This window comes from Nelumbo nucifera, chromosome 1 (genome assembly GCF_055504915.1).
Source record: "Nelumbo nucifera cultivar China Antique chromosome 1, China Antique-T2T, whole genome shotgun sequence".
Classification (NCBI taxonomy): domain Eukaryota; kingdom Viridiplantae; phylum Streptophyta; class Magnoliopsida; order Proteales; family Nelumbonaceae; genus Nelumbo; species Nelumbo nucifera.
This window is the reverse complement of record NC_142649.1, coordinates 155,952,833-155,968,985: the sequence shown is the minus strand read 5'-3', so window position 1 is coordinate 155,968,985 and position 16,153 is coordinate 155,952,833. Positions and strand designations below refer to the sequence as shown.

Here is a 16,153-nt window from a genome sequence, read left to right as displayed (position 1 = left end):
GAAGAAACCCTTGGTTCTAAAATTAATATTGAAACAATGGAGCAGGAACTCATGTAGAGGCTGAGTAAGGTGTACTATCCATAGAGAACAGGCAGAGATTGAAGTATAGTGGAGATAGAAAGCAATGCTGGAATTTGATCATTTTGTTTATCGAGATGAAGTATAGTGGAGGCAGAGATTGAGGTGTATAAACCAATGACAAAAAAGAGAAAGTAGAAGAGAGGAAGAATTAAAGGGAAGGGAGAATCAAAAGTTTGGACCTGAAAAAACTTGGGTAAGCAGTGCCCTTATTAATATTTTAGGGTGACATCACTAAACCATAAAATAAAGTAAAAAGACATTTCTGCCCCTCTGGCAAGTTAACTCTATATTATGACACTCCCCCTCAAGTTTGGCTATAGATGTCAATCATACTCAACTTGTTACGTATTTCACTATGCTGCAGAGCATTTAACCCTTTTGTGAAAAACATCGGCAACTCGATCTTGCAGCAACTCCCTGCTTCTTACTCCCCCAAGTACCAAGTAACAAGATAACCTCCTATAAAGGTGTAGTAAGCACTTGTTGTCCTTCTGTCATCAATTGAGCTTGCTTGGTCAAAAATCTGTGTAGACCTCAACTCTCAAATGGTCATGTTTAGCAAACAAACCTTTACTAGGATATGTTTTCAAGTACCTAAGAACCCTTTCTATTGCTGCAAGGTGTCATGTTTTGGGGGCATGCATATTAGCTGAGAACTCCAATAGCATAGTCAGTATCTGGACAGGTCATGGACATATATAAAAACCTCACAATCAGCCTCTGGAATTGTTTCACATTATCTTATATACAAGTGCCTCTCTCTCTCTCTCTCATCACTTTCAAGCTTGTGATTTTGCTCTGTCGAAGTATAAGCTGGTTGGTCCCCAGCTTTCCAGTATCCTGCAGAAGATCAAGAATATACTTTCCTCTGAAACATGAAATTGCCCCTTTTGAGTGGGCCACTTCAATTCCAAGGAAATACCAGAGAGGACCCAAGTCCTTCACTTCAAAGTTGGAGCATAATAACTCTTTCAATCTCCTAATCCCAATTACCAGTGACAACAATGTCATCTACATGAGGGTGGGCCTTGATGCAACGATTGGGTTGCTCCATTTCGACTAGGTGACCAGGGTTCAAATCTTGGGAACAGCCCCTCTGTATGTTCAAGGGTAAGGCTGCATACATCTCTCTCATGCACTTGGCTGCCCTTTAATAATGTCATCTACATACATAATGAGAAAAACAATTTATCTTTCCCTCTTTACAAACATGGTGGTGTATCTGATTGACACTGTTTGAATGTTATTGTAACTCTCTTAGTGCTGCAAGGGTTACTACTGTAATAGGCTCATAGGTTTTGCCTCCAGAGGTATCAATAGGCCCACCTATATTTTTTTGGTGATCCAAATTTATTTTCTTCCTCTCTTGTTTCTTCTCTTCTCACTTTTCTTCTCTCTTTCTTTTGAGTTGCGGGAAAACATGGTATCAAGGCTATTAAGAGAATAAAAGCCTATTCAAGGACCTCACCTAACAGCTTAAGCTTTTAGGTTAAATGGTTGCTTGAGATGGTATATTTGATCAAGTGGTCTTGTGTTCAATCCTCGTTGTCCTCATTTGTATTTAATTAAATTTCAGTACTAGGTATGGGTGGGCCTATTGATACCTCTGGAGGCAAAACCTATGATCTTATCACTACTGATGTTTCTATTAAGTTTCAGTACATCATCAGATTCTTTGGAGGAAAAACCTACCCAGCCAGGTATCATCATTCCTATTGGTACCTCTGAGCCTATCACTATTGATGGTTCTATAAATGACCTTGACATTCTTGTCTTATGGTCTTGTTTTTCCATCCTTCCGTGCTTCTTTGTCTACCTCTGATAGTGTCTCCGTCCCCAAGAGTTTTGCAAAGGCTCTAACTATCCTTGAGTGGACAGACACAATGTAAGAGATTAATGCCCTACACAAGAACCATACATGGGAGTTGGTGGATCTTCATGAGGGAAAAGAGTCAGTGAGGTGCAAATGGTGTTCCCTATGAAACACAAAGCAGATGGAACAGTGGGAATGTTATAAAGCTAGGTTAGTGGCAAAGGGGTATACGCTGGTGTACAGGTTGACTATGCTGAAACATTTATTCCAGTAGCCAAGATGAACTCTATCAGGATCTTATTATCCTTGACAGAAAATTTTGATTGGGAATTGTACCGATTAGATATAAAAAAAAATGCTTCTTTGAATGGTACTTGGAAGAAGTCTACATGCTTCTTCTGAGCTAAGGGTTGTGAAAACAAGGTGTGTAAACTGAAGAAGTCTTTATATGGGTTAAAACAATCACCCAGAGCCTGGTTCGTCAGATTCCACTTGCATCTTTCCATGGCATGACTCTACTGCTGATTTTAAAGGGTTCATTTTGTTACATTCATGAATTAATCCATTATATTTCCTATATTGTATAAGGTGGATGCCCTTAAGGCGCCTCAAGGTATGAGGCACATGTGCCTTTTACTTTCAGGCATGCCTCAAAAGATCTTTAAGCTTTGCCTCAAGCAAAGCTTCAAGAAGTAACTATCATATGCCTTTGAAGGCCCTGGTAAATTTGCTTTGAGCTTTTTTATGGACAAATATTTACCTTTACTTTCAGGTCAACTATGATATCATGTGTATTGTACTGTTTGATAAACATTGCATGTTGGATTTCACATTCTGATATTGTTCTTTATTAACTTTTTATTGCAGTGAGGGTAAAAGGAGGAAGTGGGTTTTTCCTACCCTTGTTGAGTTCCCTAAGAGTAAGGTATTATTCATGTCTACCTATAATTGACTTATAATTGTCAATAATTGGGGAAAAAGCAATGTAGCTTGTAATGCTTAGTATTGGGACAATATAGAATATGCCTCACAGGAATAATATGCTGCTTTGGTTTCCTGCTAAGTACCCATATTTACATTTCCTGGAATTTTAAATCCAATTGCCACTTGACTCGTGTAGCAAACTGTTTCCATGGATAATATTACATAAAAATGTGGGACTTTCCTGCACAAGATAATGTTTGTGTGCAAATGTCTGGAGTATTTAAAATTTAGTTTAGTTCCAGAGAATTTTCTGTTTTTTATGTATTATTTATTCCATAGTATTAAAAAAAATGCCCTTTATGATACTTGATCATGTTGCATGCTGAGGTTTCATAGTTCAGCCTTATGATTCAGCTGAATTAAGCTTGAGAGCTCAGACAGGACCAAAGTTAAAATGCTTGACCTTTTTCCCCTTGTTAAGCCATAAAAATTGTATGAAGAGCATATTAGAGTATGATGCAGGTAAAGTCCTAGGAGAACCTGTCATAAAGGAGGGGGTGGGATGATACCATAGGGCCCTATAGAAGATCCACAAAATGATCTCCATTCAATTAAGTTAGAAGCTAAAAAAGACCATTAGCAGTGAAATGAATCCTAAAAACATCCATTTAATGTTCATCTTTAGCATGACAATCTGCAATCTGTTTAGGTAATCTCAGAAAAACAAGTGGTTCAATCTGGATATTAGAGGTTTTGCCTCTCTAATCTGATAGCAAGAGTGGTTCTTCATCCATCCAATCACATGTGAATTTCCTTCAATGATAGCCCTCCCAAATCTCATGGGATCACCATTTCAACTGGCCTCCAGTAATTCCCGATACTTGATGACTCCCCAAGCAGCAACCATCAAGGTTCAACTTAATGGATCAGTCAAGAAGCACCAAAAGCTCCATTTTTATGAGGTCTAGATGGGGAGAGATTTGGCAAACATAAGCCACCAACTGATCATTGATCATCCATAGCCTCCACAACTATCCCTTGCCCGTACTTGACATATTATTCCGATGTTTACTAGTCAGACCAATAATTGTTGGTTTAGAAATGATCTTTGTAAGTTGTGACCATGGTTTGTAATATCGCTGATATATTGGAGAATAGCTAGGGGTGATATGAAACTATCCTGGAATCGTTTTTCCCTCATATTACCGACATAATTTGATCTAATATTTTTTTCTTAAAACTAAAAGGAAAAAAAACAAAAATAAATTGCAAAGAGGAGCTAAATAAGAAACATGCCAGTGATGCCACATGCGTACAGAAAGGAATAGATCATAAAATGATTATAAGAGAGAGAAAAAAAGAAGAGACTAAGAGAGAAGAAGACAGAGGGGGGGAAAAAGGATTGCAGATTGCAGATTTACCTGTCAATCAAGTGACTCAAAAATGGAGTTTTGTCTCTGATATATTCTTATTCGTATTAAAGTTGAAAATGCATGAGAAAAAGAGTGTTCAAGCCTTGATTATCTGGCTAGCCCCATCCATCAGATTTGTGGGCTCCAAAACCCTACTTGATGTGATTTGTGAGCTCTAGAAGGCGGAAGCACTATATTGTGCAAGCTTTGATTCTCCTTTTGGCTTATTCCTTGCTTCTTTAGAAAGGAATAGGTCATAAAATGATTAAAAGAGAGAAAATCAGAAAAAAAAAGAGAAAAGAAAGAAGAGATTAAGAGAGAGAAGAAGACAAAGGTAAAAAAGGCTTGCAGAGATCAGTCAAGAGACTCAATAATGGAGTTTTTGTCTTTGATATATTTTTACTCGTATTAAAGTTGAAAACGCATGAAAAAAATAGTGTTCAAGCCTTGATATGATTTGGGAGCTCTGGAAGGTGGAAGCATCATTGTATGCAAGCTTTGATTCTCCTTTTGGCTTTATTCCTTGCTTCTTCACATCCAAAAATCTTAAAATATCTTGATTGTAAGCTCACTGTTGAATCTCAAAAGAGAGGAGCGAAACCAAAGAGTTTTTCCCCTTCTCTACAAGTTCATAAGGTTTAAGTTATAAATTTATAAATTGCAAGAAATCTTTATATTTTTTTAAATAATGATTAAGTCCCTATTTAATTATTAATAGCCCCTAAAAATTACACAAAAGTCCTTCATAAATTGTTATTCATAGTAGTCTTTGGTAATTATTAATAAGTCCTTATTTATTTTCTAATAAGTCATTTTCTTTGGTTAATTATTAATATGCTATTTACAATTAAACCCTTCTATAAGATGTTATAAAAAAATCCTTCTATAAATGTGACTATGTGAGGCAGCTCTTATGTAACCAAACATTAATAAAAATTCCAAATCAGTGATCTACACATTACCTTACATGATATATATGCATAAATCATAATAGACAATGACTAAAATACTTATATATAATAAATTAGTAAAAATGTATAATACATAATTATAATATAATACAAAGCACAATTAACGTATTTCATGTTTTTATCAATTTTTAAAATTTCCAAATATCTTAGCAAAATTAATGAAATATCTTCACTATTTCTCTATTTCCTAATAGCAAAATGTTTGTTGATATCAAAATTGTGAACCTTGGTTTTGACCAATATCTAGAGAATATGGGTCTATGACAAGATTCTTTGTTTTGGGGTATTTTGTTAATTTGTTTGTTCGTAGGATTTTTCTCAAGTTATTTTTTATCAATGACTGGAATTTAGGGGTATCCTTTCTCGCTTGGACCGAAAATGTTTATATGTATGTATTGTATATATTATATACATATAAATATTATAATATGACACATTTGATACATATTATATATAATATTTTATACTATATAAAGTATAACAATAAAATGTATACATATTATAGCCCTTATAAGAGGTGCTAAGCCTGGCCCATCCTGTCCATGATCACCCCTACTTGAAGTGCTTCTTTAGATCTAAATTGGCTGTTTTGATTTTATTTTCTTATAAATAGATATTATTAGACTTGTTCATGAGTTGGGTTCGGGCCGGGCTTTGTCTATGTATCAATAGAATACATTCAGGCCCGAGCCTGAGCCCTACCAGAAATTTGAAAACATATTTTTTTTTCCTTTTTTATTCAATAAAAAGTGTTTCATTTATATTAAAAGCCCTCAAAACTCAAAAATAATAAAATCTTTCACTATTACTTGAAAAAAAGACAAGAGAAACAAAGAAAAAAATATTGTATATATACTTTTTATTAAATAAAATATATTTTTTATTATATAATATATATTATCAAGTCGGGCTTGGGCTTGGACTATGCTTTTTTGTGAAAGCTTGAGCCCAGCTCGAAAAAAGGTCTGGCCCGGTGTTTTAGGCCCAAGCCCGAGCTCGTGGGCTTAAAATAATGTCCAAACCCGACTTTGGGCCAGGCCGACCCATCGGGCTACCCGGCCCATGAACAGGTCTAGATATTATTCGAGCACTGGAATAAGGTCTATTATTTATGAATGAAAGTGTTGCTTTTTGGCTTTTAGTTCCATTGAAAACTCTAGGGTTTGCTTGGATTAACATCTTTCATGACGGTTTTACCTTTTGTTTTTCCTATAAGAAATCAAAGCTTCAATAGTGGTTATGTACTTGTGTATTTTAGCATCCAACTTCAAGCTTCATAGCAGATGTTGGGTTTTTCCTCGATGTTGGTTTTCAAGCCCTCAGTAGAATAAGACTTACCTGGGTTGTTTAAAGGGTAGAAACGATCTTATGATATTTGATACAATTCACAGTTAAATTTGATTCCCTTGTACAATTTATTATTTGATTAGAATTTCAGAAAACTTGTTGTATTCCTAATAAGCTTTTTATTTATAAAAAGGAAGACATTGGCCTAGTTGTAGGAATTTTATGTTGAATAGAAGAAGTTCCAAGTTCCAATATTATATAATTTTCCTATTTTATATGTTATGATTGTGAGTGCTTGTCAACTTGAACCAATTCCATAGCCAACCTTTTTGGAGTTGAAATGGTTTTGGTTGGTCAACTTGGGTTAACTTTGATTTGTCTTGGGTTATGGTCAATTATTTAGGTTTTATGTTTGGGCTTCAATTACCCTGAAATCAACCAACCTCTGATCTAGTTGCAACAAAACACCTTGCTACATGTATTGTATTCTGCTGTTGTGGCAATACATATTAGTAAGAAACTCTTATATCTTGCTGGAATCCCAGACCTAGTAGTAAGAACTCTTATATGTTATGGGTAATTGGGATATCTCTCTCCCTTTCCTAAAATGCTGGAATCTTGGATATCTGACATAATATGCTTACATTATTTGTCTATATCTAGTTTTTGAAGCTAAATGTCATTTTTCAAGACTTATGTCTTGATGAATTTAATTAAATTTCTAACATGTGCAGATCTTTTTATAGTATGATTTGTTAACACATACCATCTTATATATTTTGAAAGTGCAATGCTATAAAGTACATCTTGAAGTATCCATGTAGTATCCAGAATTGTATCCAAGGCATGTATAGGTATCTGGGTATCATAGGTACTTGCTAAGCTAATAGGATATATTCTTTTAAGTGAGTCTAATGCATTTTTGGGGTACATGTTTCAAAAGTAGAATTTTGGTTTGGGCTATATGCAAGTACATAGGGTTATGGGGTACTTATTTTGTTTTTTTGTTTTTTTTTTTTTTGTAGTTGAAGGCCTTTATGATGGATATTGCCTATCATTCTCATGTTACTGTTAATAGTGGATGTGTTTTTGTCATATTAGTTACCTCATGTATGAGGCTAGGACTGTAATGATTGGCTGATATAGACTGTATTATTATGATAGGCTGATATGAAGCTGAATGCAGGATAGAATATCATCACATGGGGCAAACAAAATGCAGATATTTGGTTTATCACCTTATTGGTTTGATATAGCACAAGGCAATGCAATACATAATACAGTTGACATGCAATCATTGTTTCTTTTGACCGGGCCAAATGGGGGTGGTAAATCTAGTTTGCTTCGATCAATTTGTGCAGCTGCATTACTTGGAATATGTGGATTGACGGTGCCTGCAGAGTCGGCACTTATTCCACATTTTGACTCTATTATGCTTCACATGAAATCTTATGATAGCCCTGCTGATGGAAAAAGCTCCTTTCAGGTATACTTTTATATTGTGATATATGATTCACTTGTTTATGCTTTCTGCAATGTCTTGCCATTTGGAAGGTTTGTTTTCATAAGTTTACTGCTCTGAATCATGTTTACACATATTCATTTTGTGCTACTTGCCATATATTTTATATACCATTTAAATAACACCAAGTACCATATGGTAGATAGGTTTAGAAATGAGCACATTCATGGGAATAAAGATGATTTGGCCGTATGTCTAGAGGATCATACTCCCCAACCCTGATCCCGACCTTCAAACAAATCCCCATCCCCAACCCCAATTTCTGCCAGGGATAAAAATAACCCTCCATCCCTGACCCTTGATGTTGATGATGATGGGTTCCCTGTTGAAGACCCAAATCCCCGAAATTTTAAATTAAGTTTTTTTAGAAAATAGATTTACTTAAAATAAGGGAAGTGTGTGTAATCGGGGTTGAGGCGGGTGGGGAATTCATTCCCTGTCCCTGTCCCAGTTGGGTATCACCATCAATCTCCATCCCCTACCCCATCAGGTTAGGGAAACTTGGTACCCGGTGGGGACTGGGAAAACCCTAAATGGAGTGGGATTTTGGTAGCAAGAAACAGTTGAGGGCCTACAAATTTTGTATCTGATCCATCTCATGTAGTTGCAGTATGGCTTTCTGACTGGAATTGGGATGTACAGATACCATATATTATAATATAACACTACACACAATAAGTAAACTCCCTGCAAGAAAAGTGTAGAGAGGACTGAGTAAAGCAACCAGCAACAGGTGTCTGTTGTCTTTTCTGCCCTCCTACAAGGTTTCAAGATGTATTTGTCTTGGATTTGTTTTTGAATGTAAAAAAAGTAAAAAAAAAGAATCACAGATTTAGATAAGCAACTGGAGATGCTAAATCACAAAAAAGGACTAAACCATACTAATGCAAGCTCAATGAACTGAAGAAGTTGCCTCTTGGAGCAACTTTGTCTGAGAAAAGATCTTTTTTTATGCTCACAGATTTAGGCATTATATTCTAAACATACTAGATTTTGTCATTTATGGGCATGGGTTGAAGTGGTAAGAAATGATTTAAGTGGTCATAATTTAGCAATGGATACCAGTGAACAGATGGAATTGGCAAAACAGTATTCATGTAACTGACCCTATATAGTTGGGACAAGGCTTAGATGATGATGACGATGAGTGGATGTTTCTCGTTTTAACAAACTTTGGTGTGTGTGTATTTGTATTGCAAAAATCTTATCTGTTATCAAGAGTATATTCAATTATTGTAAACCTTGCATGTATCAAGAGTATATTCTTTTCATTTTTGCCTTCAAATTTCCGAACGCTATTTGTTATCCAACTTCTAACAATAATTTAAATTGCAGATTGAAATGTCAGAGATTCGTTCCATAATAGCTGGGGCCACTGCAAGGAGCCTTGTTCTTGTTGATGAAATATGTAGGGGTACAGAAACAGCAAAAGGAACATGTATTGCTGGTAGCATTGTTGAGACACTTGATAACATTAGTTGCCTTGGTGTTGTTTCTACCCACTTGCATGGGATTTTTGATCTACCACTAAACACAAAGAACATTGTATATAAAGCCATGGGATCAGAGAACTTAAATGGTCATACACGGCCAACATGGAAATTGATAGATGGAATCTGTAGAGAAAGTCTTGCCTTTGAAACAGCCCAAGGGGAAGGCATCCCTGAAACAGTAATCCATAGAGCAAAAGAACTGTATCTTTCATTAAATGAAAAGGAGGATGCATCTTCAGGAAAAAGTGATGCAAAAGTGGAACATCTTAGTTCAGATTCTGATGAAGTCGAAGAGCAATTGCATAGGGTTAAGATAGGAGCTATTGGTATGAGGATGAAGGCATTGAATTCTGTAGAGATTCTACGAAAGGAAATAGCAAGTGCTGTTACCATAATCTGTCAGAAGAAACTGATAGAGTTATACAAACAGAGAAATATTTCAGAACTTACTGAGGTCAATTGTGTCATTATCTCTTCTAGGGAACAACCACCTCCATCAACTATAGGTGCTTCAAGTGTCTATGTGCTTCTGAGACCTGACAAGAAATTATATGTTGGACAGGTACTCATCAAAATTTGCTACCTTGCCCTATCTATTTCGTGTTCTCTCTAGTATGAATGCATCTCTCGTTGTGAATTAGTGAAATTTAGAATTTAATTGATTTTCTTCCAACAGACGGATGACCTTGAGGGTAGAGTCCGTGCTCACCGTTCAAAGGAAGGGATGCAGAATGCTTCGTTCCTTTATGTTATAGTCCCAGGAAAGAGCATAGCTAGCCAACTGGAAACTCTATTAATTAACCAGCTTCCTCATCAAGGCTTTCGGCTCACAAACATTGCAGATGGAAAGCATCGTAACTTTGGCACATCCAGTCTCTCCTTAGAAAGTGTCGTCTTGTAATAAAGAACCTGTAGCAGTTGACCCTTAATTGAGCTTATGTGAAACCATGTTGAGCTGATCGGAGATGGGAGAGCCTCTTTTTCTCCTGTTCTTTTTGTCAATTTTATAATTTGTTGTATGGAAAAATTAAAGTGGTTAGGCCGTTGAATAAAATGTGGCTGCAGCAATTTTGGGTCTTTTGATGGCTGCTCCACTCTTCGGCATTCCCCCAGAAATGTGATGCAATTTCTGTTCAAAGTGTGTTTATCAGATGCAGCATTTATGATCAGATGAAGCATTTACACCTATATGCTAACATGTCTAGTATTGTATTTTTGGAAGCCCACATGTTTAGTATTGTTTACAAATGGCTCAACTAAAATATTTAATTATAGCCCCCTCCCCCCTGATCTTTTTCTAATTACAATGTGATAGCTTAAGATGACGAATTATTAGTTTACTTTGAGTATGCCTTTAATCCTTATTATAGCATGCCTTTTTTCTTTGTTTATTGTTTCCGTTTGATTCGAGATTTCAATCCCTATGACAGATGAGTTTGAGCAGAATTGCTACAAATAGAGACCAGATTGGTTGGAGACGATCATACACAGTGGGCTGGGCAACCTTTCATGAGTGAACATGCCAGTGTTCCATATGCACAAGGTGTGGGTTCCACATGGGTTCCATGTTTATGGAACACTGGGGTGTTCACTAGTGACAAGTTGCCCAGCCCATTGTGTATGATTTTGTCTCTGGCCAATCCAGATCTCAAAGAATGGATTATTGACATTCACTCTTGATTGATTATGTGAATCATTACACTTTTGGAGTCTAGATTTTCTGAAATAAAACACAAGTTACATTGTTACCAGCAACACCATCGTATGCCATATGTGCTTGGCAAATGTATCAATTCGCACTTTGTGAAAAGACCTGTTCATGGGCTGGGTGGCCTGACGGGCCGGCCCGGCCTGGCCTGGCCCCCTAACGGGCTTGAACACGTAAATGAACCAATGGGCTTGACTTCGGGCCAAAAAGCTTGGCCTGTAATAAATTCAAGCTGGGCTTGGGGTTTGCCAAAATAGCTCGGCCCGGCCCGACCTATATATTAAACCCAAAAACCCTAATATCCAAAGTAACCCTTCTCATTCATCTCTTTCCACTTTTCTAGTTAGTCGAATTGCCCAATGTCGAACCTCTCAGGTAGCTGCAAAACCGGTGAACATTCACTGATGCAACAACTCCGGGAGACCGGCAGTGAGTCCTCTCTCTCTCTCTCTCTCTCTCTCTCTCTCTCTCTCTCTCTCTCTTGTTCCTTTTCTCATTTCTTCTCTTTCAAATCTCAAACATCAGCGAGGCGACGAACATAGGCATCGGCAGCGGCGGTGAGTCCCCTCTCTCCCTCTTTCTCTCTCTCATAAGCAAATTGACTTCACTTTTCATTGTCAAAATCTTAGCTCACCGGCGAACACAGCCATCGGTGGTGAGTCCTCTGTTAGGTCGAGCTTCGGGCTTTTTATCAGGGTCGGGCTTTGGCCCAAGATGTAGGCCCGTTGGTCGAGTCGGGCTTAGGCTTGGGCCTAACAAAATCTTGTTTATGAAGAGCGAAAATCCAGCCCGAGCTCGGCCCGGCCCGACCCATGAACAGGTCTATTCGTGAATAAACATGTTAAGGGTTGGCTTTTGCCTCTTTATAAACAAAAATTGACCAGGCTTGAGACCAACCCTATATAAAGCCTAAAATCCAGCCCCAAGATCGAAGTCTAATTTGAACAGAAGTTTTATAATATATTAATTATACATTATTAGTAATATATTATATAGGGTAAAGTATAGAAACCTCCCATGAAGTTTCTGACAATCATAAAAACCTCCCCTGAAGTTTCTAACAATCATAAAAACCTCCCCTATAGTTTTACTTTAGCAAAAACCTCCCTTAAGTTTTTAAAGATCTCGACAAAAACCTCCCTTCCGTCACTCATTCAGACAGAAAACCAATAAAATTATAAAACTGCCCCTAATTAATTGTCAGAGTCAACAAAATATTTTAAAATGGTAGAATTGCCCCTACTTCCCCTTCCTCTCACAATAGAAGCCTAGAAGGGAACATCATGAAATACTTCCCCTGATCTCCCCTCACTGGTTTTTCTCATTGATTTCTTGTTCTTCTTCGTCCTCACTGTCTCCACTTTCTTCCATCAAGTCAATTGAGTCAAAGCAACCAAAAGGCACTGTTCATCTACTTCAAGGTAGCAGTGAATAGAGTTTCAACAACTGTCAATGGCAACCTCCTTGAATCTGTTGCCCAACACAAAGCAATAGAACTGAGTAGTGAACGAAAAAGAACTTGCAATTGGCAGCAATGTCAATGAGTCCATCAATAGTGAAACCCTTACAAGACGATAGGACCAAAACACTAAAATTCTTAAACAAACGTGAGATTAGTTCCAACACCTCATCAGTCACCACCATGCGCTTCAACCTCAACTCCTCTAAGCATGGGTAAGCTTTGGCCATGGACGAGATCTAGGGGTACACATACCCTCTCCACCCCTCCAGCACAAGATTGAAATTAGCAAAATGAGGTTTCCCCTTGAGCGACACAGGTCGGACCTCCAGGAACTGCTTGATTAGTTGTAGAGGGATCTTGTCCCTTATCTCAATCTCTCTCCTTGTTGAATGGATCAACGTATGATTTGATTTTTGTTATCCCGTTTAATATTTTCGTAGTTTCTAAAATTTCTTAAATTCGATTCTTGTTCGGGTTGGAGTTATCTTTTCTCTCCATTTGTCTGCATGTTTTTCTGTTTTCCTTTCTACATCTCTTATGAGTTTCAACTTTCAAGTTAATCTTGTTGTTGCTTTCTGGGTTTATTGTGTTTACCCTTTACCAATTTTGACTCAAAATTGGTTGTCTTGTTTTTGGTTTTCATAAGAAACTGTGCAAATAGTAGATTTCGGCGGTCAATCACCTCAGTTTCAATACATTCTATTAGAAACACAATTGGTGATTTTGGGTATATAAATCAATCCTTTTGAGTTCTTTCTTCTCCTGAATTATTCATCATTTTCTATTAATCCAGGTGCATCGATTGCTTTGACTCAATCGACTCAATGGAATAGAGTGGGGACGAAGAAGAAGAAGAAGAAGAAGAAGAAGAAGAAGGGGCAGTGATGGGGAAGCAGTAAGAGGCGATTGGGGGAAGTATTTCACATTGTTCCCTTCTATTGCGATAGGAAGGGAAAGCAGGGGTAGTTTTGACATTTTGAAATATTTTATTGACTCCTTGACAATTAATTAGGGGCAATTTCATAATTTTATTGGCTTTCCGTCTGAATCAGTGACGGAAGGGAGGTTTTTGTCGAGATCTTTAAAGGTTTAAGGGAAGTTTTTGCTAAAGTAAAACTATAGGGGAGGTTTTTATGATTGTCAGAAATTTTAGGGGAGGTTTTTATATTTTACCTATTATATAATATTCTAATTTATAGAATATTATGTATATTTTTTGCTACTAATAATATTATATAATATATTATATGTTTTTATTATATATAATATTATGTACTAGGCTCAGGCTAGGCTGGGCTGAGCTTATTAGGTAAAGCCTAAGCTCAAGCCCGTGGGCTTAAAATTTATCCAAGCCCAATATAGAACAGGCTAGGCTGGGCCAGCCCATGAACATGTCTACTCCTTTGGAAGAAGCAAATTACTTTTCCAACATATAAGATATGCCCATTGCTAATAACGTGGTAACAACCACAAGGGTGTTGGTTGTACAAATTTTGTATTTTGTATGAGATGCATGCATCGGAAAACAAGAAAAATGTTTGGGTAATACAATGTTAAATTGCTTATTGTTGTTTATTACACGTAAATGTCACTAACACCATGTAAACTGTAATGCCAATAATTCAATAATTATTGAACCGTTGTTGACCTGGATGGTTGGACCTTTGGCCCGAAAATCATCCAAGCAACCGGTTCCGTTTCATCCTTAATCCATTCTTGGATCATAAATTGTTGATTTGGTCAGAGATGCTCACCTGGCGGTCAAACCATTGAGCCATTTGATGGTTTGTGTTTTTGTAGGATGAAAGGACATCAAGAGATGGGGAGAGACTGAGACTTAGATTGAGGTTAGATCCTAGAGAGAGAGAAAAGCAATATTGCAGATCCAAGAGAAATCAATTATCAGATTTAAGATCTTAGTTCTCAGATCTCATATTTGAGATCTCAGAGAGATCCGAAGTTGTCACCGCCATCACTGGTGAATGTCACATGCTCCTCCTCCTCTTCCTTTCCTCCTTGCTTTCTTTCCTTGTTTCTCAACCGACAATGTCTCTTTTTGAGTTTTTTCTTATAAAAGACTAAGGACAGTGAAATCCTGATTTTCCAATCTAATCAGACTGCATGAACCATTCAACCCGGATGGTCAAACCACTGACCCAGAAACTGGTGGCTAAAGCGTTTCCGTTTTTGAATTAGGTTTTAAAACTTTGAAAATCATTAAGGTGACAGAAGAGGCAAAGGGTGTGGTGGGTTCATATAGGGGTCAAGCTACAAGAATAAAGAAAAAAAAGGTTGTGGGAGCTCTAACTACAGTTAGATGATTCAAAACTCAAAAGAATAAAATAATCAACAGCAATCCCAGTTTCTAAGGCTTTTGCGAGAATAAAAGGAAGATTGTTTGGGGTAGGGCCTAACAAGATAAAATCAAAAGACCAATCAGAAGAAGACAAGAAGCCAACACTCAAAAAATAGAGAAGAGATAAAGATCTGGTGTCCCTTTTGGGGGGATGGGATTTTGTTTGGGTCCTTTGAGGGATGCCGGACAAGCTTTGGTTGTTTTTGGGTTGTGATGTATCTTGTGTTTGTTTGGATCTTGTCAGCTTCCCTTGGGTTTTCTCTTTGGTTTGTCTTTTATCAGGTGATTTCTTATCAATTTTTTTGTATCTTTTTTTTTTTCTTTTAGATTATTTTTGGTTTAAAGGAAAAAGTAAAGAAAGGAAGGGAAAGGTAGAAAAACCTTTATAAATCTTGTATAGATTTTCCTTCTTTTCCCTTCCTTTCCCTATATTTTCCTTCAAACCAAACATAGTAATAAATTTTCTCTTTATCACCCAAAAAATTATCCTATTTGTCATTCTTACTAACATATTAGGAAGTCATTCTAATTTACAATTTTCTTCAAGGACAAAGTCTGGAGTGACATCTCCTGCAAGATTCAAAGAGAGTCTTCGCCGCACCCGTCAAATTGATGGTTCAGGTTATGATTTACTGTATTATTTGAATCATGGTTTTTAAAACTGACCCAGTGATCGAATTGGTCAGGGGTCTGGTTACTGGTTCGAACGATCGGTTCGTTCAGACAAAAAAATAAAAAAAAATTGAAAAATGGTCAAAACCATTCAAACGGTTAACCAGCCGATTCAGCAACTTACTGACCAAAAAAACAGTTTTGGGGAAAAACAGAACTAATCAAATAACCGGTTCCCGGTTTTTCTAGTCCGACCGTCCAGTCCGGTCCAATTTTGAAAACAATGATTTCAATACATCCATTCTTGGTGGTTGTTTATATTGTAACTCATTGGAAAATATTCTTATTATGGATCTTAAATGTATTAGGACCTTTGGTACGTGGATTCTATGTTATAAAGCGACTTGATGTCAATTTCCACTGCTCATGTTTATATTTATAACATTCCAATGGAATAGCTTGTATGAAATTGTTGCAGGAAAATTTATCATAAGTTAGAATAAATATATGAA

General features: G+C 36.8%; 1 protein-coding gene across 5 annotated transcripts in view; it reads left to right on the top strand.

Annotated features, from left to right (window-relative positions):
• Positions 1 to 10,843, top strand: part of MSH1 (MUTL protein homolog 1) — a 73,996-nt gene extending 63,153 nt beyond the window's left edge. For all 5 annotated transcript variants that reach the window (XM_019198674.2, XM_010266552.3, XM_010266551.3 and 2 more), the window contains 4 exons: positions 2,762 to 2,819; positions 7,675 to 7,974; positions 9,346 to 10,065; positions 10,180 to 10,843. In XM_019198674.2, coding sequence (XP_019054219.1) covers positions 2,762 to 2,819; positions 7,675 to 7,974; positions 9,346 to 10,065; positions 10,180 to 10,404 — 1,303 coding nt within the window. In that variant the 3' untranslated portion in view covers positions 10,405 to 10,843. The remainder of the gene's footprint in view (positions 1 to 2,761; positions 2,820 to 7,674; positions 7,975 to 9,345; positions 10,066 to 10,179) is intronic.
• The last annotated feature ends 5,310 nt before the right edge of the window (positions 10,844 to 16,153 follow it).